The following is a 26,709-nucleotide window of genomic DNA, read 5'->3' as shown; positions in this document are numbered from 1 at the left end:
TTCTTCCCCAAACTAACAAAGCATTATAGGTTTGAAAAGTTTTCCGCTAACAAGCATACGAACTATAATTTATAGTAAAGTAACTTCATTCTATGTTATATCTTTCACGTGATGTTTAAGCACTTTTGAACCTAAAACAAATGCTCATTAACCTATTTTATGTATTCTTACCATAAAAGAATCTACATTTACAAGATACATAAATCAGGGGTGTTTTGTGTGTTAAGATACAGTCAAAACACTTTTTTAAAGTGAAAAAGTTAGTCTCCTTAGTAAACTGGATTTCACAGCAGAATATTTCCAGAATGAAATATTAATTAACCTTCCATATTTAAGATTTATTTACAAAAGTTCATTTAACACATAATTTTAAGGTAATACTTAACATTGTTTTTTGACAATCTTAACTGTTTTAAAAAGTGAAGTATATTTATGGTTCAAAAATCATAAAATTTTAATTTATTTATTGGTAGTTATCAGGTTATTAGGCATGGGCGGTGTTCATTGCCCTACTCCTGTCGCTTTTCTGCTGAGTTGAGTCTATTGACAACAGTCCAGATTGAGGCAAGAAACACCAGAAAGCGTGTTTCTGTGCTCTTGCTTCTACTCAGGAAGAATTCTTTCTTTCTTTTTCCCTACATAAGTGAAAATAAGCTCTAACAATCCTTGAGGTCTCTGGGATAATTCTGGACTGGTAACTAATTGAAAAAAAAAAAAAAAAAACCAACATGAAAACCTTGGCTTTAAAGGAACTTTTTTGCTTCAGCCCTGAGAAGGAAAAAAGCATAATCCTATCATACTTAGTTATCAGCACTATTAGAAATTCTGACTGGCTTGATAATTACCATGGAGCTGCAGAGCACTTAGCTGGTAGATAGGTAAATTTAATTAATAGCACAGATTGTCAGATAAACATCATTTATTTTACAGCTCTGTGTACTTTCTCTGTCCTGCCCACCAAGTTAGGGTCTTCTTTTTGGTTTCCTTGTTTGCCCACTACAAGTTCTTACCTGGCAAGAACACTGCAGCAGGACCACTTAGGGCAGCCTGGCACCCTGAAAAGGTGCAAAGCTTCAGCCTCAGAGGGATCTGGATTTGAATCTCAACACTGTCACTGGCTAGGTGCATGCTTTCCTATTGCTCATCCCCAAAGTGATGATGGTGATGTCTGTCTCAGAGAGTCAGGATGGTGTGAGATCATACCTGAAAAACCTGCTTCTGTGCTTTCTCTGGGTGTATGTCCTGTAAAAATACTGTCATTATGATGCCCTCATTTTTTCTGCACCTCACCTTTTCCTAAGCTCCTAGAGACTTCACTCTGCCAGGAGCCCTAGTGTTTCCACCTAGAACTTTCCGCAGGGAGTCAAGACCTTTAGAAAAATATTGTGTGATCCATCAACTTTTCTCCTCCTTATCACTGACAACCCACTCTTTCATCAGTTTAAGTGCTGCCACCTCTTTTTCTGCTCCTGAGATTCTCTGTTGGCAACGGTAACGTATGTATTTAACGGCTGATGAAGGTATGAATAAATAAATGGGGAAATTATGTGAGTAAATTTTTTCTTTCGTTTGGTTGCTTTTTTTATTTATAATTTAAACCCTACCTTCTTCCAAAAGGATTTGGAAGAACTTTGCTGTTTGTATCACTTATTCCCATTTAGTTATGAATGAGGACTAGAATTCGAGCAGAAACTGTGGTTTGCCTTATAGCATCCCCACCGTGTGGCATTGACACCTTATTTAACCTCTCTGAGCATTAGTTTCTTCCTGCGTAAGATGGGGATGAACATACCACTTTAGAGGCTGTTGTGAGGATTAAATGAGCTATTGTATGTGCAAGCGTAATGCATTTAGCATCAATGCCTGGTACAATATCAACAAGAATAATGCAGACACCTTCTAGCAGAATATTTGAGCGGTATAAGAGAGAATTAAAACAAGAATCGAATGGAAGTTGTGGCCCTCTAAACCTCCCTCATACAATTTATATCAGGGAGAACATTCATGAATATGCATTTTGAAAACTGCAGCACTCTAGTGACAATATTTGTTTCAAAGAAAATAAATTCCAATAACAAGTGTGCGTGATTTTTTAAAAATATAATTAGTTCTCATTTATTTATTTGTTTGTTTGTTTATCGGCTGCATTGGGTCTTCGTTTCGGTGCATGGGCTTCTCACTGCAGTGGCTTCTCCTGTTGCGGAGCACAGGCTCTAGAGCACAGGCTCAGTAGTTGTGGCACATAGGCTTAGTTGCTCTGCAGCACGTGGGATCCTTGCAGACCAGGGCTCGAACCCATGTCCCTGCATTGGCAGGCGGATTCCTAACCACTGCGCCACCAGGGAAGCCCAAGTGTGCATGATTATAATGAAGAAATTAAGGAATAATGGAAGCAAAGTTACCAATATACTGTCTTAGCGTCTAAGTAGCTTATTCCTTGTTTAGTAAATACTCCAATTATGGCAAATGTTTATCTCCAGTCAAACTACAAAATGCCTAAAGCCTTCACAGGCTCTAAATTTTTTTTTTCTTTTTTGGCCTTTCCAATAATAACCATCTAGTAAGTTGACAAAACAAGTTTCACCATAGCACTATGTGCCTGACACAGTGTCAGGTGCGGGGGGAACTGCTGAAAAGTCGAGAGACTCCAGTTCAGAGATTCCTGTGACTGCATTTCAGAGGAAGCAGTTGAGGGCCATATGCACCAAGGGCCAGACTGCCTGGCTGATTTGCAGGCTGAGTGCACCATTTATCCAGACGTTTTAATAACTGTCTGTCTTTAAAATAATAATAACTGACTGTCTTTAAAGATGCACTTTTATTCATCTCCCTGCAGTCAGAATCCTGTCTCTTTGTCTTTATGAGAATTGGATTACAAAATGGAGAGAGATCAGAAATGGTACATTTAAGAATAAAATTGAAAAAAAGGAACCAATTGGGGTTAATGTCCTGTACAAAGACGCAGCAGCTGAGGCTGTGGTTTCTCAGGATGCTTCGCTTGCTATGTCAGAGACCACAGTATGAAATCATACAGACCGTTTGCATTAGAGCTCGTCAACAATGCTTTCCTAGCAACAAAGTGTTAGACGGACCTTAACTTTCCTACAACATTAATATGGGTTTTCTTGGATTCAGTTGTCATGGGTGTGGCTATGGTCTACAATCACGTAGCCAGAACATAGGTACGGTTTATCTTCTCTGTAGTCCTGTGACATTGTTCCGAAGAGGCATTGATTTCAGATATTATCAGCATAATATTTCGTCTTACAAATCATAGCATTTTAGAGTGCTAAAAAAGACCTCATTTTCTTGGTGAGAAGATTGGATCAGGGAGGTTAAAGTGTTGTGCCCAAGGTCACACAGCTAGCTGGTCACCTTGATCATTTTATTTGGCATCTCTAGACTCTCCTGTGGAGCAAAAACTTGTTCCATGAAAGTCTTTGATTTCTATAGGCTCTCTCTCTCTCTCTCTCTTTTTTTTTTCCTAATTTCCTGAATATATACTTTTTTTCCAAAAAAAATTTAAAAGGCAATTTTTATAAACCCCCTGGAAACAACAATAGCTGGACTATGACTAAGCAAACAGTTTTTTCAAATTAAATCCAAGACCTTCAGAATTACGTTGCTTACCATCTAATAATCAGTGGTGAGTCAGTCAACAAAGCTTCCCAAAGAAAAGTTCACTTAAAAAGTTGAAAATCATGTATATAGTTTGTTTTTTTTTTAACGTGGCTTCATTTTAGTAACTATTTATGTCATAAGTTATTAAAATAAATATACCTTGTAAATTTCAAAATTCCAAAGTCTTTTTTTTTTTTCCCCCCCCCGGACGCGGGCCTCTCACTGCTGTGGCCTCTCCCGTTGCGGAGCACAGGCTCCGGACGCGAAGGCTCAGCGGCCATGGCTCACGGGTGCAGCCGCTCTGTGTCCCCAGACCGGGACACGAACCCGTGTCCCCTGCATTGGCAGGCGGACTCTCAACCACTGCGCCACCAGGGAAGCCCCCAAAGTCTTTTTGAGTATAATAATATATTGGAGTAACACTGTGTTTTTTTGTTTGTTTGTTTTGAATGCATGGATTTTTAAAAAGAGTATGCTATTTATATTGAGCACATTGAGAAATGAATGCAATATTGCAACTGCATCCTCTATTTTTGGTCTCATGGTGGTGGTGCTAAGAGCCACAGGCTTAAAAACATTTAGGGTTTTGCTCTCGTGCCTATCTCAGTAAATCTTTAAAATATTTGTTAAATAAAACAAGTTCAGGGCAAAATGAAGCCCAAACAGGCATCCCTTAGCCACAATGAACTTTAGCCAAATATTTACTCATAGGTGAAATGTGAACTTACTGGGTACCTAGTACAGTGAAAAGCTTGTTTTATCCCAGAGGGGGTTGGGAAGCTAAATTTTAAAATAACATAAATCTAGAGTTAGATTTGGCATCATCATTTTTGCAGTAGTATTTAAAGTGATTTACAGTGGGTTGAAGTTGAAAAAGAGGTGAGCCTTAAGGTGGTCATTTTAGTCAATGACCATCATTGAACTCCTGCTCGAAATCCAGAATACCGAAGACAGGACAAAAACAGGGAGCAAAGGGTGCAGAGAACCATTCTACAGATGGGAGAGGAATTGAGCCAAGCAGAAAAATTGTACTTAGAAAGATAAAATTGAGAACGGTGTCAGCATTTCTGACTTGAGAAATAGCTGTGAACTGGACGCTATCCATAATAAGGGCACCAATATACAGTAGGAAAGACAAACAACAGGTTCTGTCCTTGTTAGAAGGAGGCTTGTATACAGCAGCCAGGTAATCAGATACCAGTGTCCTGGAGTACTAGTGCTAGACTGGCCATCCAGGTGCCAGCCAGAGGACTGTGTTTGTTTGGGTAATTTGAAAGGATGGCTTATAGCTGGAGTTCCTTCCTTTCTGTCTTCCTCCCTTCCTTCTTTTCTCCCTCCCTCCTCCCTTGCTTCTTTTTTTACAACTAAAAATCAGTTATATCTAGCCCTTAAATATTAGTGTTAAAAGTTAAAGCCACTTTGGAGATTCCAACCAAATTATAAATGTACCTGCTATCACCTCTTGTGAATATACTAAGGAATTTTTAAAATCTTGATTTGTAACTCTTCCTTATGATTTCTGTGAGGCATCAAGCTATTTCTGATGTTAATTTTTAAACAATAAAAAGAAAGGAAATGAAATATTTTTGAATGACAAAAAAGAAACATAAATACAAGGTGTGGAATCATTGGCATCTCCTGGACAGACCCTAAGCATCTGTCCTAGTATCTAGTCACAATTAGTCTAAAAGGGAAACACCAAATGTCGCTTCATAGTCTTGAACCTAGAAATCAAGTTTAGCCTGAAAATAAATACAAATATGTAAGGGATTTATGGGTTTTGTTATTAAGGCAAAGGCTCTTACCATGTGTCACTTTCACGGACTCACGGATTAGTCTGATGGGGGCAAGAAATTTCTTTATGGAGAGAACATGAAGCCAGGAAACCTTCCCACAGTCAGCATCCCCTCATTAAAGTCTGGATAACCCCAAACTGCTTTTTAAATGCATTTGATTCTCTAAAACTGATAAGCAGTGAAATAAATATGTTCAGTCAACTGAGATTGGGTTTATTTTCGGGGTGGGGGTGGGGGTAGGTCAAGGAGAAGGGTCAGAATTGAATCCTTTTCAAACGAAACTGTTTCACAATCTGTCTTAGTTTGTGGTACGTATTGAAAGTTGGATGCTTTCCATGAAAACAAAAATGGACATAAAAGACAAAAGAGGTTTTTTGTTTTTTGTGTGTGTTTTTTGCGGTATGAGGGCCTCTCACTGTTGTGGCCTCTCCCGTTGCGGAGCACAGGCTCCAGACACGCAGGCTCAGTGGCCATGGCTCACGGGCCCAGCCGCTCCGCGGCATGTGGGCTCTTCCCAGACCGGGGCACGAACCCGTGTCCCCTGCATCGGCAGGCGGACTCTCAACCACTGCGCCACCAGGGAAGCCCGACAAAAGTGTTTTTGAGTGATATTTAGAGTGAAGTTGATTATGTGTGTGTAGGAGCAAAGCATCCCCAGAAACTTTTCTCAGAATTAACTTTTTGAGTGCATTTTGATTTTTCATGTGTATACTCTTATGACTCACTCAACATTCATTATTCCATAGACACTGGCCAGATACCTGCTCTTTTCCAGGCATAAGGGGATACTCTTTTCCAATCATGGGGGATTCAATGTCAAATAAGGCAGCGGTTCCTGTCCTCAAAGTGTTACAATCTCAACCAACTAAAATTATGTTTCCTGTTCACATTGAGGACACTCTGCACCAGACATAGGCCAACTGAGGCTCTCCTGACTCAACATGAAGCTTCCAATGTCTCCTGGGCACTGGCACATCCACTGGTGGATGGAGAAGGACAGGAGGAGGTAGATCACATGGCAGGTCCACCCACGTGCCTTTGTCCAGACCTCCTTCACATGCCTACCTCCAAGGGAGGCTGGGAATCATAGTCCTCCCATGTGTTTGTTAAATACTTAGCTTATCTCTGCCGTGATATTATTTTTAAATTCATAATTTAAAAAATCTTTATCATAGTAAAAATATCCTTTTAATAAAAAACTGACCTAGAAAGCTGACTCATATACTACGTCCAATGTATTAATATTAATGACAAATAAGGAGGTGGGTGTCAATAAAATAGATGCCTGTACAACCACTTATTTTTAAGCTGGTCTCAGATTTGCCCCATCAGACTTTTCATAGATGTGAGGTTGATGAATTTGCTTTTTACTTCTTTTACCCTCCATCCTTTCTGAAGTTGCACGTAAGCAGTAGAACGGTGAAGAATGGAATCAGGATTTTGGAGGTAAATCAACCAGTAAAAAATGCACAACTCAGGTCATTACTCTGATAACGATCATTCATCTCCTAAAAAAACAAGAGTCGGCAGTGCTCAGCAACTCACTCTAATATGGATGGAGAGCGACTCCTCTGCCCTCTGCCTGCCTTCCAGGCAGCCCTCTCCCTCCCAGTCCTTCTCATTGCATGCCTCCAACCCCCACCCACCCCCCAGTTTAGGCTGTTACAGAAGGGGAAGTTCAGCCACAAGTTTAAAGGACAGGAAGTGATTCATGATTCCCCCAGGGGTCAGGTGAGTGGGTAGTGAGAGAAGGCTGGGAGAGAGAATTCCAGATAGAAAAGTAGCCCAGATGGCAGAGTGACCAGGGCTGGAATTTTAGAAATGACAGTGACATCAGCATTAGGGATACTCCCCCACTTTCCCAGATGAGCATCTGGAAGCACTGCTGTGAATTGTTTCCCTTCTATTTTCACAGCATGATTGGAAACAAAGAGGTATCAATATGAAGCCTAAAATGAATGATTGTAAATCCTTGGAGCAGAGTTTCATAGGATGTTTCTGGCAGAATTTATTGGTAATTTAGTGCTGTCTGGGTTTTGCTAATAGAAACCATTATGCCAAAGAGAATTTTAAAACCTAGAATTCGGTAAACCTAAGAGGTATGGATTTGTTTTTGTTTTTGTTTTTGTTTTGCTGTTTGGGGACTATTAACTTCAAATTTGCTAATACCATTATTGTGTTATAAAATAAGTGACATTATGGAATATGTAATTAACAATATACTGTTTAGACTCTAAATAGAAACCACGCTTGACAGAGAGGAGAGGAGAAGCATAGAACTTAAAGCAGTTATGAACATGAATCTGTTAGTACCTACAGGATATATGAGGGTACTTTTTGTACCAAGAAGGAGGAAGTCTTTTAGAAACATCATCTTTGCTACTTGTTGTCAACTGTGGAATGTTTTTAAACTGTATTTATGTTCTTTAAGGACAAATAAAAGATTTGGAAGTTTCAAGCAAAAGATTAACCATTGGAATTGTAACTCTTGTGCTTTTCCTTCACGAGTAGAGAGTTCTGTTCGATACTAAAGGACTGTTGATAATGTGAGTAAGTGGGACATACTCCACCTTAAATTTTGTTCTGTTCAGGGGTTTGATTCATAAGAAAGAGTGTGATTCTTCCTGTTCCAAACGCAATCCTGTCTCCCTGTCACAGTACTTTGAGGCTGTGATGCAAATCCATGGTGTTCCTTTTTTAATGTGAATGAAAACAGTGGGGAAAGGAAGTGTGGAGGTTTGGAATCTTTGCTGATGCTTCACAGGTCACCGGGGAGCAGTGAGTTTCTTCCTCTCTGTCTGTGGCCGGAAGCATGAGAAAGGACTATCATTTACTCCTCGCTCTAAATTTCTTGAGCCTCTGTGCTGGAAGCTTCCTCAGTTCATAACGCAAACATTAATCAAGCCCCTTTGGGGTGCTGGGCACTTTGCTGGCACAGGATATGCAAAGACTGTGCCTGTGGAGGGAAACAGAAAAGCAGAATAAACCAAAAATTCCAGTGCCAGGGTAAGTGCTGGGCCAGAGGTACACAGAGGGTGCCAAGGAGAGATGGGGAGAACCTTGCCTACCTGTGTGGCAGGAAGCCGGTGGTCAGGAAGGACTTGGCAGAGAAGGTAAAACTAGAGCTGAGAATTAAAGAAATAGAGGGGGACGGAAGAATAAGGATTAGCAAGTGGGAGAAAGCCATTCTAGATTTAGGAAAAGTACCTACAGGGAAGATAGGACGAGAGTGGCTGGAAGCTGCAGTTTTAAGGAGCTGGGAGTTAGTACTGCTGGCATCCAGGGCACGTGCCCAGTTGAGATGCAGAAGGACACGCCGGGGACCCACGCTGAGCTCAAGAATCGTATGCTGTCCTTGGAAGTTTGCATTTTACTTTGGAAGCATTTAAGAGTCCTGAAGGATATTAAGCAGCAGAGCGAGTGATCAAATTTGGGTTCTATCTCAAGTTATCTTTGAGGGATGTTGATTGCGTTCCTTAATAAAATGCACAACTTGCCTTCAGAACATGAGATCTTCTGCTATTTTATAGAAATATATTTAAGAATGTCTTTGTTTTCAAGCCAGCATCTTATGTTGCTGAGCAGAGATTTTACCTCCATCCTGTGATCTAAGCTCAACCAACCGTCAGCTGTCCATTGCCTGCGTGTCTCTCAGTTCGTTCTAGTCAAACCCCTGGGTCCAGTAGTGTCATTCTGTCTCGAATGGAGTTGGCATTTGCCCAAAACCCACATTTTCTAGTGTTCAGGGAAGCTGTTATTAAAAAATAAGATAAATCTAGTGATAAATCATCTCTCTAAAAGTGAAATTTCTCTTTTAAATTTACATTTGAGTCCCTTCATCCCCCCAGAATGTCCACGATGGTACATCTTGGAGCACTGGTTTTCTTAAAATTTGAGGGAAAGCTTTTTGTAGTAAAATAAGGGAGGGCATGTTTTATTCGTCCTCTATATAGGTAGAAATGTGAAATAAATTCATGGAGGACATCTGTTTATTGTCTTCTGCCATTTGAGTACGTCAGTGGGGAAATGTGAAAAGTACTCATTTCAGTTGATAATAAAAGCTCCAACTTTTAAGTGCCTGCTCTTTGTCAATTTACGTAATTCATTTTGTCCAACATTTTGTAAACACAAAATAAAGTCCAAAGCCTTGTGCCAGGGACCAGAATTGCAGCGGTACACAAAATACCCTTCCTTGTTCTGGAGTTTCTCTCACATCCTTCCAGCTGACCTGAATTATATCCATAACATTATGCACATTTTGTGGCTGAGGAAACGGAGACTTTGAGATGTAATGAGGTTTGTTCAGGGACCCCTACAGTAATCCCATACTCTATGCTGCTCTCCACTGCTACGCTCTGGGGGGGGTTTGATCTCAACTTGCTGTCTTCCTTCCCATATCTGTTCCGTCCTTTGCTTTATCCATTAAAGAATTTCATCCTTTCCCCCAGGTTACTTTCCTGTGTCTAGAGATGAGCAAGGTCCGGTAATCATCACCATCATAATCAGTCACCAGCCATACCCATGTATGAGCTTGTCTTTCTGTTAGTTATTGATGGTAGCCATAACAGCTACAACCACCACAAATTGTACTGAGTCCCTACTGTTTACAAGTTCACTGTGCTCAGACTTTAAGTCTACTAAGAGATGACCATAATAATAGGTCAAATAACAATTCAAGGTAGCCAGGGATCATGGAAGGGGAGAGACCATAAGTATTAGAAGGGTTTAGGGAAGGCTTCCTGGAGTAGGTGTCCAACAAGCTACCTTTTCCAGGAAAGAGAAGGTTTAACTAAGAATAAAGGGGAGGGTCTTCTAGGCAGACCCAACTAAATCTAGTGCCCAAAAGAAGGTCACCTCAGTATATCACACATTTTCCCTCTGCTCCTGAGAACCAAAATAGTCGTGGCTGGGTGTAGTTACATTTAAAGAGAGGGAATTGCTCTACTCCATTTCTCTACTGTAGTGTGTAGAGAGGCATTACTCTACTCTGACTGAAAGCATACCCACTTCCCCAGGGGTGCCATTGTGGACTGACTGGATGATTCCCTTGGAGGAATGAATGGGGCAGCTTCGGGGAGCTGGGTGTCCTCCAAGGCATATGCAGGGAGATCTCAGGTGGTCCAGACTGAACTAGGCTCAGATCTGCTCCTGAGGGCACCTAACCCTTTTTGCTCATCACCATATATATGGCATTGCATATATATAAAGAGTAATTATTGTTTTGTGAAACTTTGTTTCAGTCTCTGAGTATGAGTGTGTATATACATGCTCACAACTATTAGTAGTACATTTCTTTCTAAAGACTGTGGTCAAAACATTTGAAAGTCTTATGATATTCTTTTTCTATGCTCATGTCCGGTTATTTTCAAGTATGAATGAATATATCCCAATCAGATTTGTTGATCTTAAAAAGGGAGAGTGATTCCTTTGTGAAAAAACAGGAAAATCTTTTCACGCTGTTATTCTTCCAAGACTAAAACTTGCAGTAGTCTCTGGACTAGGAATTCCCAAGGATTCCATGCAGAGGGAAGGGAAAGGGATCGGGGCCCGTAGGAATGACTCTCCCAGTCCGTGCTGGGACTGTGTCAAATGCCCTGTCCTTCAGAAAACCTAGGCAACATTGAGATCTACAAAGACAGTGCTGCCCAAGGATATAAAACCTTATTTTTTACAGGGTTTTACTGTTTGCAAAGTACATTCACAATACATGTTCCCATATTTAAAATAGCCCTGTGACTTCAGAGGGAACTCATGTATCTGAAAAATGTTTTAGGTGTTTATTGGCCTGTAAATATTTAAAACTATAAATATTGAATATTTTCCTCTTAATATAGCCCTTCACTCTTTTAGTCAACATTCATTTGCAAAGCTCTGGGCTAAGAACTGGACATGCAAAGATAGTCTGTTTTCCAATCTGGTAATGTGTACCTGCAATATTATAATTTAGGAGAATATAAAAATCCACATATTTATTTAAGGATGCTTGCAGTTTTACCTGTGATATGTTTACAGAATATATGTGCACCTGTATACGTGTGTGTGTGTGTGTGTGTGTGTGTGTGTGTGTGTGTGTGTGAGAGAGAGACAGAGAGAAAGAAATTATTTATCTCACCAAGTTCCAAAATCAAAAATTGATTGTCTACAGGGAACAAAGAAGGAAAAAGCTGGCCCTTTTCTAAGCCTCCAAAGCGCATGAAGCTTTTGCTGTCTTGGGCTAAATGGGAGTTAACTTTAGTGGTAAAATAAGTGAATCGGAATTTGAAGAAAGCTATGTAGCCTCAGCAAATAAAGTGCCTATATAATAATATTTTCATGCAAAGAAGTTCCCAGGCCTAAGCTCTTTCTAAAAACCCTGGGTTAAGGACCTTTAGTTTATACATTAGCCTAAACAAGACAGACTTTATCTCAATTAAAATGTGTGTGTGTGTGTGTGTGTGTGTGTGTGTGTGTGTGTGAATATGTACTCACCGTTCCTCGTTTTGGAAAAACAAAAGGTTCAAAGAGGACTGCTTTCTAAATTTTCTCTTCACCATTGGGTGTATTGTGAGCAGTCATGAAACATTCATTATAATCATTTTAAGCATGAGAGCAAAATATTCCTTTGCTTTTAGATGTAAATGGTTGAAGTATCTGAACGGTATTGGAACTATTGAATAGTTGCCAGTTGCCTCCTCACAAAGCAGATCCCTGAAAACACACCTGGGATGTTTTGAATAGTGGGAATGACCTTGAGAGGAAGCCTATCTGGGAAACTTGTGATCTCTGGAGGCCAATGACCTTGGGCTCCACATTAACCCTCAACTTCTCCCCGTCCTCAATCCACAGGAAGCCCATATCCCTTGCTCAAGGTTTACTTATTTGTTCAGTTTTGGTTTTTTTTTAACATGGAAAAATAATCTTCTGACAGCATTTCCCTTAATGAAGGCTACATGTCTGATACAGATTTCTTTCCCAGGCCTCTGATGTGTTTGGTATGTTTAAACATACCTTTGCCCTTGAGATCTTCACATACCAAGCACATGATTGCTAATATTTTACTTATTAACCGGTAAGCACATCATAAACTATAATCACAAGACTGCCTTCCCCAATCCGGTGTTCATATCCTGAAAGTAGCAGCTGGTGGAGGCTCTTACTACCATTTTCAAAGTGTCACATTTCATTTATGATTCTCATTACACCTTGTTGAACAGCATTGTATGGTGCAAAGCATGGCTTCCTGCGATACAACATTATTTAACAGAAAGAGTCTAATGAAATCTTCTATAGAATGAAAAAATGAATTTCCTGTTGGATTCTTCTTGTAAGAAGAATCTTTGTGAAGGGTGGGTATTTGGCCCCTAGGCCCTCCTGTAGGCATGCTGAAATTAATCTATCCAAGGTCATGAGGTAATGAGGGGTGGAGTCAGTGCTTCTAACCACTGTAAGCCATGTTACCTCTTACATCCAGTTAGTCTGGTATGCCTTCAGATAAAGGAACGTTTTCTAAACAAATTGACAGGCTCTTTTAAAAAAGTTAATTCATAAAACTAAGTATGCGCATTCAACAAGAGAAGAATCTTGTTTTATTTAAGTAATAGGTATGCCATTAGTTAAGAGCAAAAGGAAATCAGAACGTTATCTTCATTTTGAACTCTCCTTTAAGGCAAAACATTAACCCTGCACAAAAATAAAATTGTTTTGTTCTAAAGAGATTCACTCTTGGTGAATTTGCTAGTTTTCGAATTTGGGTCACATTTTGCTCTTGATTATTTAAAAGGTTTTAGGAGTCTTGTAGACTCCAAATATTCATCTAGTCATTAAAACAAGTTGGGGAGTTTTTCTTTATTTGGTCTAGTTTATTTGTTTTGTTTTGTTTTTTAAGTGTAACCTTGAAACTGCAGCAACACCCTTTAGAAAATGCTAATTACATAAAGTTTTGAAATTCATCTTGGAAATTACCTAAATACATATGTAGGAGGTCAAAGACAAGCAGAACAGCTGTTACATAAAATCTCCACTTTCAAAATACCAAGAAGGAAGAGGTGGGAACATGGTCCAAGATCTAACCTCAACTTTGAACTTCCTGACTTGTGTTAGTTTAAGATATCCCTGTAGCATCATTTAAACATAGTTCTGGTGTATGAATAAACTTCCACTTGGAATTTCCTTTTTTGAAGTCTGCTGAGAATATAAATCAAAACCATATGAGATGCATCTTAATCTAGAATGTAAAATAATATGAGAAGTATCAACCCAGAAGTACGTTTACCAGGATATGCACATTCTGGCAAAATTCTTTATTTAGAATGGAAGCCTCCAGAGAACTGGATTTATTATTTTTAACGTATGATTGTGGAAGCCTAAACTGATAAAAGAAGGGGCTTTTTAAAATAATAGCAGTGGGAATGTTATTCAGCCAAGTAGAATGTTTGAGAAGGACATCTGTTGGCATGGAAAGAGGTTCAGAATGCATTGTCAAGTGAAAAAGCAGATTGCAATTTTATTTAAAGATTATATAAAATAGGTAGTATACTTGGCTTCGATACATGTACACATCTTCCTAATAAAAGAATGAGAGATTACATACATGCCAACAAAATGTGACTCGATCTCCAGATGATAGAATGAAAGTGATTTTTCTTTCTTTTTTCCTTCTTTCTTTCTTTCAGGTGTTTCAAATCTTAGGTTTAGATTTTGATTCTCTTCTGTTTGATTTCATTTAAGAGGAAATTTTAAGTCACTTTTATCTCTTATTCAACTCTGTTCTTAAGGGAAATAATCCTTTTATACCTGAATTCAGTGAGTATTTGGGCAAACGTATTAGTCAAGACCATCATTAATTAAAATTGTTATATGCTCAAAGCTAATCAGGTAATGAAATTACATTTATATTGTACAAGAGTTAGAGTTGCCTAGACCCCCATTTAGAAGTAGTCATGTGTTTACATGACACATAGTTCTGCCATTTCCTACTATGTTCTTAAAATCTGGAGAGATCCAATTAAGATTTTATAACAATAATTACTGAGGCCCAAAGAATTCTTTAAAATTAGAAGTTATCTACTATCTACAAATTGAACTATTAGAAGATTTAAAAACTTTTATCATGTTTTAAACTTTTAAAACTTTTTTATAGTTTATATAACTTTTAAAAACCAATTTGATTGCATTCATGATATATTTATGGGGTGTTTAGTTGACTTAATATCAGTAGGCCATGTGGTAGATAATAGTGTGACACAAATCAATAATGTATCACTGTGTTTGATGAAAAAGGGGTGTTCCAGCATACAGGTGGTTTTCCATCTCTTCAGTTGGGAGTTTAATCTCCCCCCACCTTAAATGAGATAAAGCTATTTCAACTACCTGTATTCATTTTAACTCGCTCTCTGTAAGGGATATATAATGTCAGTGTCTATTAATGATTTGCAAAATAGAAATCCCAATATTTAGAGAGCGAACCTCTAAGCTCAATGCTCTCTTTGGCCTTGAAAAACATGAAGAAAAATGAATCCGTAGCTGAAGACCTAATAAAAACTTAATTTCTTGAATCTGCCCTGATTTTCTGGGATAAGTGATGTATCTTTAGAAAATTATTCACAGAACCAATGCCACTGCATAAAAGTAGAAAGCATTCCAGAAAACTGGCAAAGACACATTGAAAAATTATCATTAAATATTTTATCCCAGGGCTTCCCTGGTGGCGCAGTGGTTGAGAGTCCGCCTGCCGATGCTGGGGACACGGGTTCGTGCCCCAGTCCGGGAAGATCCCACATGCTGCGGAGCGGCTGGGCCCATGAGCCATGGCCACTGAGCCTGTGCGTCCGGAGCCTGTGCTCTGCAACGGGAGAGGCCACAACAGTGAGAGGCCTGCATACCGCAAAAACAAAACAAAACAAAAAAAATTTATCCCAGTAAATATTTTAAAATAATACACACACACGTACACCATCAAGTTTTTATGTACAGTCAGATAGTAAAATTACACTTGAGTTGTGCACATCTTATCTTGGGATTAAATTAAGCAAACATGAGTTTTGACTGATCCAGGTATTAGAGTTGCTAAAAATTAAATGCACAAAGCCTTGAGTTGGGAGTCAGAAGCTTTGGTGATGTTGTATCTTGCCGTGCCAGCCCTACGGGGAGTGAAAGACATGAATAGGGTCTGTAGGATTCTTGTAGTTATTTTATCCAGACAGATCTGTGCTCCTTCTGATGCCTGCGTGGAACAATTTTCCCTGATATCATGAAAACTTCTGGTGTAATTGCAGTACCCACAATTATAAAAGAGTTGGGCTAAGCAGCTGGAATAGCAGATAAGCCTTTATAAGTATAGACATCCAGATATGTCTGAAAATAGATATAGAAGGGGTTTTATTCCCTAAAGACATGAATAATGAAGACATGAATCTCTCGGGATTTAGTGGTAGGCAGTGGCTCCACAACCTGGCAAGGCTGGGGATGTTCATGTGCTTGTGTATGCATGCAGCCTCCCTGAGAGATACCGCAAGTGCCTGATGGGAACAGTATGTACCAAATGAAAGGAAAGAATAAAGAGCTACCCTGCCTCATGGAAAACTGGAGTAAAACAATCTGTTCAGAAACTATTTGGCTAGTAGAACATATATTTTCTGCTTTCCTTTTCTTTGAGATTGATTGCGGGGGTGTGGGGGAGAGGTTTGTGATCTGTGTTCTTGTTTTCATACTATTAGGAATATGGGCATGGAGAATAGTATTTCTGTTCCTTGTTCAGTTGCAACTGAACTTTCGATTTTCTGTGATGTAAGTGTGTATGTGTAGGTGAGAGAAAAAGTGTGTATTTGTAATGTGTGTGCACACACACTCATGTGTGGATCCATGTGGCAGATGGGCGTGAAAGAATTGTTTACATTTTGACATTTCATACAGGCCAGGCACTGTAGGCAGAGGAGTAGAATTCCAGGCAGAAATTATTATGGAGACTGACTGTGTTCCTTTCTGACACACTAACGGATATCCAGGAACAGCCTCAAGTTGAAATAAAAGTTTGTAGCGCATCCCTATGCTTCATCTATAAAAGGCACAGCTGGCAGCTGTGCTAAACTAGCTTAAGCTAGATTATGCCACTGTCACATGTTGTCCCCCAAATTGTAGTGGCATAAAGCAACACAAGTTTATTGCTTGCTCACATAACGTGTCAGCAGCTGCTCTGCTGTGGCTTTGTTCCCTGTGTCGTCATTCCAGGACCCAGGCTGAAGAATAGCCTCTGAGACATACCAGCTTCATGATCAAGGGAAGGGTAGGAGAGCTGGCAGAACTAGGTGATGGCCTTTGAAGAGTTTTGCTTGACACTCGCATTCATTACTTCTGCCCACGTTTCGTTAGCCAGAGTGGGTCATTATGGCCAAGCCGGACATCAGTGGGATGGGAAAGTACATGCTTCCCAGTTGGATGAGAACTGCAGGTTCCCTGGCAGCTGGAAAGAGCAGGGACTCATTAGGAACGTATTACAGTGTGTGTGTGTTTTCATTATAAATTTATAATTATATAAAATATATAATTTTATTTAGAATTTTAAATTTATGGTTGTGTATAATTTATGTTAAATATATAATTTAATTTATAATCATATTAAAAATTTAATAGTAAACAAATAATAAATTATATATATTATATATTTTCCCCAAAAAGGCTGAAAAAGAGAGATTAAAAACAACCCTTGAGTGACTAAGAATAGACCTTCTATTTAGGTATAGAATTTGCTTGATTTTTTTTCACTCTAATAGAAATTACTTTTAGGTGGCTAGATTTGCTATGAATCCAGCTTGCAGAAGATACTTCACAACCTGAGAAATAAGGCTAGTGTTAAGAATTGGTGATGGAATAGTATGTCTCAGCATGTCTGTTACTCTTGCTTTCAGGAAAATAGTACACATAAACCCAGCCATGATTCTCCATCTTAACTGAGTACAATTAGGTGTCCTGAGGATATATACATCTTCCTATTTCTTTCTTCTATAGTTATATATTAGCTGACTGCAAGATATTTTTCTACACATCAGAAAAAAGGTTGCCTTAAGTTATGGGGAGATAAAATGGCTGTTTATCACTTGGTTCACTGATTTGAATGTTCAGAGATTAATAATCTTAAATTTCTAAAATAACCTGTATTTTAATTCTATTACTAACTTAGAATATCATGGAAATAAAATGCTATGCACATTAGAAAATATTATACTTGGTATACATTTAAGACTTATTCAGGCCTTTTACACATTGCAATAAATATATAATTCAAAGAATGCAAAAAGATGTATCCTGTTGCCATGACATGGGATCTAAATCAAAGCCTATTGTTACTACAAAACTTGGTGTTCCCTCCTGAACCTGTGATTAGGGTTCTAAAGCCCTCCCAAGAGAAGGATGATGGTGGTAGTGCATGGTCCTACCTAATATTAATGCTTGCATCATTCTCGTCCACATATGGACAGAATGGATACGCTGGCACTGGTTTTGACAAATTTGGCCTAGCCTGTGGAATAAATACAGCCTATGGAATAAACACAGCTTCAATAAATAGGGACTTCACTTGAGAAATTTCATCTGAAAACAAAGGAGTCATTTGTCTGAAGAAGTTCGTGAATAATGAAGCTAACTCAGCCGTGCAAACCACCCTAAGCCGACAACCTGAGCCTGTTGAAATGTTAATACCTTGGATATGCTTTAATGGTGATAATTGTGTCAACTGCAGACATCTTGTGGTGGTTGAGTCACCCATAATCTTTCAGAAGCAGGGTGCCCACCACGTCAGCCAGTTTAAATGAAAAAAACAAAACACTGTTCTCAAGCCCACTTTTCTAAATCACATGGAGATCCATGTTGTCTTTTTTTCCCAACTTCTCTTGAGTACTTTTTTAATGAACGTTAAGAACGTTTAAGACCTACTTAAATTGGAGCCAGTTTGTCCATCAAAATTCCAGGAGATTTGTAAGAAGAACATAAATACATATGCCTTAAACTTTCCACGGTAAACCGGGTTCCTTCTAGCCAGCTAATTTTCTGATGATAATAATACTCAATTCGGCCCTAATTTGAATTTTTGGTTTAGAAGAAGAGTGTCCCTTAGAAATACCTTTGGGTATTTAGAAAGAAGAGTATCCCTTTGGGTTAGCTATGGGAAAAGTATTTGCTATGCCGAGAATAACGTAAATTTAAAAAAAAAATGTATTGAAATGCTTAGGTAGGAGAACACACTGTTCCGAGCACTTTAGAAGCACCAGTTTAAAAATTCAGTGAGAGAGTAACAAGAAAGGAGGCCTGCAAACCTGGGCGGTAAATTTGCTGCGCTCAATACAACTCCTTACTTGACTGAGGCCCTCTGGAGCCTTGTCCACCTGACTGTACAAACATCGGTGATATTTCCTTAAAGAAACAGCTTGTAGGGCTTCCCTGGTGGCGCAGTGGTTGAGAGTCCGCCTGCCAATGCAGGGGCCGCGGGTTCGTGCCCTGGTCCGGGAGGATCCCACATGCCACGGAGCAGCTGGGCCTGTGAGCCATGGCCGCTGAGCCTGCGCTTCCGGAGCCTGCTCCGCAATGGGAGAGGCCACAACAGTGAGAGGCCCGCATACTGCAAAAAAAAAGAAAAAGAAACAGCTTGTAAATCTCTTTTAACTCACATAGACTTCCAGCCTTCTCCACAATCAGACTGTGTTGATGAAGGCCTACTGAACTGTTTCCTCTTGGCTACCTTGATGTTGTCAGCTCAATTGGCAGTATTCAAAAATTGGGTATTTAAAAAATAAGTATCATTCTCAAAACAAAGTAAATTTTCCATTTTTACCAACAATACCATGATATGGGAAAATATTCACAATGTATTTTGTTATATGCAGAAGGTAGTCAACCAAAGATATTACCATCACTACCAGTTTGACAAATAACATATATTGAATTATGTTAACTAATGGGACAAGAGTTGACTTTTTTCTTTCATTGTGCCTTTCTGTATTTTTATAAATTTTTAACACTAAGCACATGTAATTAAGAAATGTGATAATACTTTCTAAAACCAGTGTCACAGGCTATGGTAATTTCCACAGTGACTTCGTTCTCATGCCCTTTGATGTGCAGCAACTCGGGCACCCAGTGAGACAGCCTCCCTCAGCTGTGTCTGTCTCTGGACAGAGGTCCGATCATGGTCTAAGCATGTAGGAAAGGCAACTGAGGCAAAGTGAGTGACTTCCCCCACGTAGAATCACAGATATGTGATGGAAGAGCATGCCAAGCGCCAAACTATCTTCTTTATTTATCGATTGGAAAGGTTTGCTTGGCTTTTGTGCAGGTCAAGCTACCAATTGAAAAACTGAATATCTCCCTTTTCAACCAGTTGATTTCAGCCCCCAAACAACTGTTGACTTAATATCCCAAAACTCCTTGGTTTCCTTGGACTTAGGGGAATGGGTTCTCTTAAGGAGCAGGTCATCCATGTGGGTGGTGGTGAGAGGGCCAAGGAATGTGGTTGGAGGGGAGCAGGAGTGTCGGGCCCACCTAAACCATGTAGAAGAGGCTCTGTTATCCGAGCGAGGGGGGAAGGGTGTTGGGCAAGCAAAACAGATGCTCACTCTAGAGTAAAATGGAAATGATTTTTATATATAATAATTACAAAAATTCTATTGAAATCCTATCATCTCCGGAGCCAAACAGACTGAATTTTCTCCAGTTACAATGTGGTAACCATGGTCGAGATCAGTAGGCCAGTCTGTTAAGGGCATTCTCTGGTTTCTCCCCACACTTACATTTGCTGCAGGAGACTTGCAGAAGGTTGGTGCTTTGCCTTTTAGCCCTGGAGATGCCACAGGGCCAGGTGTGGGTTGGAAATGGGGAACAAATAAAACTGTCATAATGTGATTTGAATGGCCCTTAAAGCTTTTACATAATTTTGTGCTGGCTAAGCAAGAGCTCAGTGGAAAAGAGATTTTCACACTCTCCTCAAATGTCATTTAGCTCTCATTATGTAGGCCTTGTGAAACATGACACTGGCAGTAATGATTCCTTCTTACTCCTCCAGGCATTTTGGCTGTTGCATGGGTAATAGGCCCCGGGGAACACATTAGCATTTGGCTGACAGGTGTTAGTAGGGGCTGTGGGGAATAGGTAGGAATCGTAAGGCTCTTTTTATCTCCAACTCAGCTTGGTGGGCAGTCACATTTGATAGTGGTTAATTGTGCTCCATTGTTTTGTTTGTTTGCTTTGTCACTAGGTGGTTTTGCCCTTAAGAGTAGGGGGAATGTGTTTGGGAGACATTTCAGAAACAGAACAGCAAGTGTGGTGGGGAGGAGCCATCCACCATGGCTGGGATGTGGCTTCTTCTCATTTATTATTTACTAATTGCAGCTTTTTTTGTTGTTTGTTTGCGGTACGCGGGCCTCTCACTGTTGTGGCCTCTCACTGTTGCGGAGCACAGGCTCTGGACGCGCAGGCTCAGCGGCCATGGCTCACGGGCCCAGCCGCTCCGCGGCATGTGGGATCTTCCTGGACCGGGGCACGAACCCGTGTTCCCTGCATCGGCAGGCAGATTCTCAACCACTGAGCCACCAGGGAAGCCCCTACTAATTGCAGCTTTTGTTGTCTTTTGCCTGGGAGACTTAAAAACAAAATGCCAACCCATTTAAAAAAATCAGCTTATTTGAGAGTTTGATTTACCTGGGTTCTGGTTAAGATTTGACTATTTATGTTTATGTATGGGTAGAGTTTCAGTTCATTATCTAGGTTACTCTTATGAAAAAACAAAACGAAGTTATCTAGGGAGCCTTTTACATAAAATCTCCCAGGCTAGCCTGAGCCCTCTTCCACTGCCCAGCCAGTCTTAGTTTCAAAGACAGTCTTTCCATGAGGACCCCTGCTGCCCACCTCTACCCCAGCTCTCTGTCCTTCTTACCACAGCATCTGGTGGAGTGTACGCTCCTTTACCAGTTACTTCCTGCTCCCCTTTGAGCTTGCTGTGTGGCAGAGCTCCTGCCTTCCAGTTCGCCCCCATTTGTTCTTCTTGGTCTGTCTCTCTGGGGCTCTCCTGCTTAACAGTACATTTCAATAATAGTAAAAGCAATAATAAAATAGAAAAAGGCCTACTATTCATGTAGTTCACATAACAGAATTGTGTGCTTCTCTCTAAGACTTGCTGACTCATAACTGTTTAGAGCATGTCTAGAAATTAGGTATTTTCTCATCACTAGCCCCTGTAGTATGTTGAAGAAGAAAGCAAATCTGAAGCTTGAAATTTTAGAAGGCAACAGCCTATCTTTGACTCGAGAGTGACTCACATTTTCTCCATGTTACAGTCAGAATGTGCATTTCCTACTTCCCCTGAAGTACTTGTGCAGTTATCAAAGTGGAAGCCTTCACATAAGGACTCTCAAATGAGTACTAAATAAAACTTTAGAGACGTACAATAATTGTGCTTTGTACCTTCCAAAGGGAAAACCCAAGTTAGCCAATACAGTACAATCCAGCCAATTCATTTTGACCTGCACTTGTGGGTCTCACCCCTCCTCATAGAAATGCTTTTATTTCCAGCTTGGTGCCCCAGATATTTCTGAATGATGTGTACAAGGCAGGAATGAGACCTATTAGGTCTGTGCTGGTAGTAACTATGTAAAAAAACCCCTCATGTCAGAGAAAAAACCCAAGATTTAGAAATCATCAGTCTCTGGAATGACAATCGATTAGGGGATGCCAGAAGAAGCAGGGACTCTGGGACAGGGGCCACCACAGGCCCTGTTTCCCTGGATTTAATAACATATCTCAACCCATATCCAACCAGATCAGTGGGACGGGGCTTTAGACTTTTGCTCTTCCCTTTGGAGCCTGTGGATGTTCTGGCCTTTGGTCTGTTTTCCTAACATAGACCAGATAGCTCTGTCACATTGAACATTATGCGGCAAAGACACTGAGCTTTCAAAGTAGGTTGCAGTCTCTGGCCCACTGCTGATGCTAGCGTGGATCGTTTTTATGAAGCGATCCCAAGAACACCTGGTACTCTCCAACTTTGGCTACAGGGGAAAACGAACATCAGAGTAAATGGAAATACAATGACCTGACCGGGCTCCCTCCCAACAGCAGAGGAAGAGGCCTGGGTAGAGACCTGTTGTAATCGGCTGTTTAATTTTGTTTGGAGAAACTGGACTTTTGACAGATGAACTTCTTTTCCCCTGCATTCATATTTATCTAACAGAGTTGTGGTTGGGAAGTGATCCAGGATTCACGAGGTCGAAAAGTGACCGGGTTCACATACTGTAGACTCTCCCCATCTCCCTCCCAAGTTCTCCAGGCAGGTGGTCCCGTGCACTCTTGGTATGTCCACACCAAAATCGGTCACCCAAAGGCCATATCAACCTCTTGGGGCTGGCCCTCAGAAATTCTAGCAGCGCCATCAAACACATGTCTCAGTTCCAGGTAACCAGCTTTACTGTTCCATGCAGCACTCAGCAGCTTGAAAATCATTAGAATGTGCTTGATGAATGCACATCTTATTACAAGGCATTTGGAATTAAAGCCATTAGTAAAATTAAAGAAATAGTAACACACTGGATTTTTGTTAATACCTCTCTTTATGAGAAAATACATTTTCACAAACTGCCCAGTTGTATTCGTTCTTTCATTATCCCCAGAGTAAAAGAATAAAGGAATGTAGAATAAATAGTCTTAGCTTTATCTTTGAAAGTTTAAAACAATTTATTAAAAAGAAATCATAAGGAAGTTTTTCCACCTTCTCCTTAGTCCCCTGTTTCCCTAGTGTATAAATAAGACATTTTTCCCTCCCTGAAACCCAGCCTTTGTGTTCTGTAGTCTGTGGTTTTGCTATTATCCAAATACTTATGGATCAGCATTGAAGATAAGCTTAGCAGACACGTAACAAGTACCTTTGTGATACCTGTTCACTTTATACCCATTTCTGGGTAGGCTACTTACACAGACTTACGTGAGAACAATTTTGCTTTGTAATAACATGCACAGTGCTCACCAGTTCCTCATTCATTGCGGAGGTAGAGACCAGTGGGTGGCCGTTGGACTCACACATTTCCCTTTGTTGTATTTTTCAGAAATTGAGGCGAAGGAAGCATGTGACTGGCTCCGCGCTGCCGGGTTTCCGCAGTACGCTCAGTTATATGAGGGTAAGTTGGGCTTTTCTTCTCTCTTTATAAAGAGAATAAATTCAGAATATGTCCTGTGGTGTGTTTTGACTTCCAAATCTTTCTCAACCATTTTTCCTCCTTGCCTCCACCTTTGCAATGCCCAGGGCTTATCCTGATGCCGATTTAGAAATGAGGCTTGCTTCCTGAGCCTGCCTCACCTTTGGCCCCTCCCCGCTTCTCCCTTCTTTACTTCTTGCTTTGCTCTTTCTGCTTCTCACCTCTACCGCCGATCCCAGCTCTGCCTCTTCCTTCCAGTGTTCTGCCAACAGCAGCTTTTCTGCACTTCCTTTCTTATCCCTTTCCGTGTTTTTTCTTCACTCTCTGTTTTCTTGAAAGTACAATAAATGAATTGTTGATAAATTTCCTAGAAATCACAAAACTAATTTATCTTGAGACTTTTCTTGAGTTCTGTTTACTTAACCTGAAAATGCTTAAGATGTAACATGGATTGGATGTTATTTTTCAGGGTTTTAAGTAAGGTGCTTCTATTGCCAGCATCATACTTACTTCCATTGATGTTTTGACAGTTAATAAACGTACTCACCTTTATCTTACTGATACCTAAAATTATAACCAAAGCATCTGCTTCCTGGATAGTCGTATAGTGAATTAGTCAGGATCCCAGCAGTAAGCATACTCAAGACAATCTGAGGGGGATTTATTTCTAAAAGTGTTCATTGCAAAGATGTGGGCAGGACATAGGAAACCACGAGGAACAGTCCAGGAGCCCAGAGCTTGTAGCAGCACAGCTGTCACTACCCTAGGCCCAAAGCCATAAATGGAGGGAGAGGGTGCCAGAACCCAGAAGGAGAGAGGATCTCAGAGCAGGCCCTAGGAGTGGAGGACGCAGCTGGTGATGGCCGCCTCCCCTGGAGACAACCAGGAGAGTAAATGCCCTGACCTCACACTCCTCCCTCCCTCCACCTCCAGCCAGGGCTTCCCATTGGCCAAACACAAAAGGAAGCAGAGGGCATGGATCCCCTTGAATGCCATCCACAGCTGATCCTGGGGCACAAAGCAGTTTACAAAAAAGTGGAGAGTGAATCTTTAGGGGTAAACTGAGCATATGTAGCACACTAGACAGTATAGACTTCTGTTCCTGATGACGTAAAATTCATGTGGGATGGAAAGAATCAACAAAATTAACCTTTACTCACTGGTGAATCTCATCTATTCACCTAGAAGCTCAGTTTTATATTAAAAAACAAACAAACAAAAAACCTTCTACTTCTCTCACTTAAATTCTGAATGTGCTGTGAAGTCTAAGGTCTCTGATAAAAGCTTTCAAAAAACCATAGCCTTTTAGACAAGGAGGAGGGTCTTACAGTTTTGGTCTAAGCAGCCGCTATTCCCCCACCCCCACCAGCAATGAACTGATTATGAGAGACCCAAAAAGGTTAAGTGACTTTTACAAGATTATAAAGTAGAAGAGTCAGAATGCTCCTTCATGAGATAGATTTTCTACTGTAATGTGCACTCAAAATACTATCCAATTTAAATGTGAAGAGTCTATAAATGACTAAGAAGTAAAGATATCTCATAAGTGGGATGGGCTTGTCATATTGTGTTTAAGCCATATGCATTTAATGGATGTAATAAGAATAAGAACAAATACTTTTATAGAGCTTACTATGTGCCAGCTACTGTTCAAAACACTGTACATGTACTATTCATTTAATATTCACAACACCATAGGGGAGGTATTATAATTATCATCATCCCCATTTTACAGATGAGGAAACAGAGTCCCAGAGGAGGTTAAGTGATTTGCCCACAGTCTACAGCTAGTGAGTAGCAGAGCCACGACTTAAAGCCAGAGCAACTGGGCTTCCATGTCTGTGTTCCTCATGACTACACATTAACTCCTTCTCTAGCAGAATGAGACAGTCTACATTCAGGAACTGTCTAGAATTCACTCTGGAATTCACTTTTTTTCACCAGAAGAGGAATTGTTTCTCTTTTCAACTTGCAATAAGAAAATTGGTACCCTTAGATTTATTATGATTGACAAATGTCAAATATAAGACGAGAAAGAGAAAGAATGGTAGGATGATGATGATGATAATGGACCAACATTGATGGTTAGATTTGGCCATGGACTTTATTCCAATGATCTCCAGATTTTTACCTCCACAAATGAGGTACCTAAAATTAACACTGTGACCTGAGCATTGCCCATGACCTCCAAATCTGGCATGAGTAGTCTGTGGGAGAAAAGTTACAATGTTGGAATTTCTCCTTTTTTATTGGATAGAATCAGTTGTTTGAGTATTTTGCTGACACTCCAAAGTGACTCAAGATTTTGTTACAAAATAAAATACTTCCGGTATTTTCCTTTCTGAAGGAAAAAAAAAAATCTGCCAAACTAAGTATTTCATGAACTGATCAGGACAGAAGTCAGCAACCTCCACCTTAGGTGGATGGTGAGAGTGGGAAAGTTCTCCGTACAGGCAAAAGTCTGTGACAGTGATGAGCTATAAAAATGCAGGCACTTGGTATGCAGTCCTATCCAAGGTCAAACACTTGGTTATTTTCATATTTCACACTTTTTTGTATTCTTAAAAGCATTTATTGGGATAAAAGTAAAAATTTCTGCTCTCTAAACATTACCAACACACCTGTCAATGGGGAGTAACTGCTGTTAAGATGAGCCATGAGTACAGAAACATGGTGGCCTGAAGATATTGGTGCCCATTCAGATAAAACAAGGCATATAAACTCCTTTGTCTCTCTTTGTCTCTTTCAGACTCACAATTTCCCATCAACATTGTGGCTGTCAAGAACGATCATGATTTTCTTGAAAAAGACCTTGTAGAACCTCTTTACAGGTAAATCATGTGAAGTATTTTTGCTTCTTTGATTGTTCAATGTCTAATAGTTATCACTATATTGAGCGGCGAGTTCAACAACAATTCAGTAAGTACTTATTGAGTACCTACTATATGCCAGGCATGGGTCCAGGCTGTAAGTATATTATGGTGACCATGATCAGTCATGGAGCTTAAATCCTAGTGGGAAGCTTCAGACAATAGATTGGGAAAAAGAGAGAATGAGTGAGAGAAAAAGAGGGAGAGGAGAGATTATCTCAGAGAGTGTTAAGCTATGTTAAAAAAGTAAAACAAACTGAGGCTATAGACAGT

The 26,709-nt window shown here is 40.0% G+C and overlaps 1 protein-coding gene across 4 annotated transcripts in view; it reads left to right on the top strand.

Moving 5' to 3' along the window:
• Positions 1-26,709, top strand: part of STARD13 (StAR related lipid transfer domain containing 13) — a 499,956-nt gene that overhangs the window by 407,828 nt on the left and 65,419 nt on the right. For all 4 annotated transcript variants that reach the window (XM_059996021.1, XM_059996020.1, XM_059996018.1 and 1 more), the window contains 2 exons: positions 23,477-23,548; positions 26,316-26,397. In XM_059996021.1, coding sequence (XP_059852004.1) covers positions 23,477-23,548; positions 26,316-26,397 — 154 coding nt within the window. The remainder of the gene's footprint in view (positions 1-23,476; positions 23,549-26,315; positions 26,398-26,709) is intronic.

Source organism: Delphinus delphis, chromosome 18 (genome assembly GCF_949987515.2).
Source record: "Delphinus delphis chromosome 18, mDelDel1.2, whole genome shotgun sequence".
Taxonomy (NCBI): Eukaryota; Metazoa; Chordata; class Mammalia; order Artiodactyla; family Delphinidae; genus Delphinus; species Delphinus delphis.
Note: the sequence above shows the minus strand (reverse complement) of the source record. Positions and strands in the feature narration are given on the sequence as shown.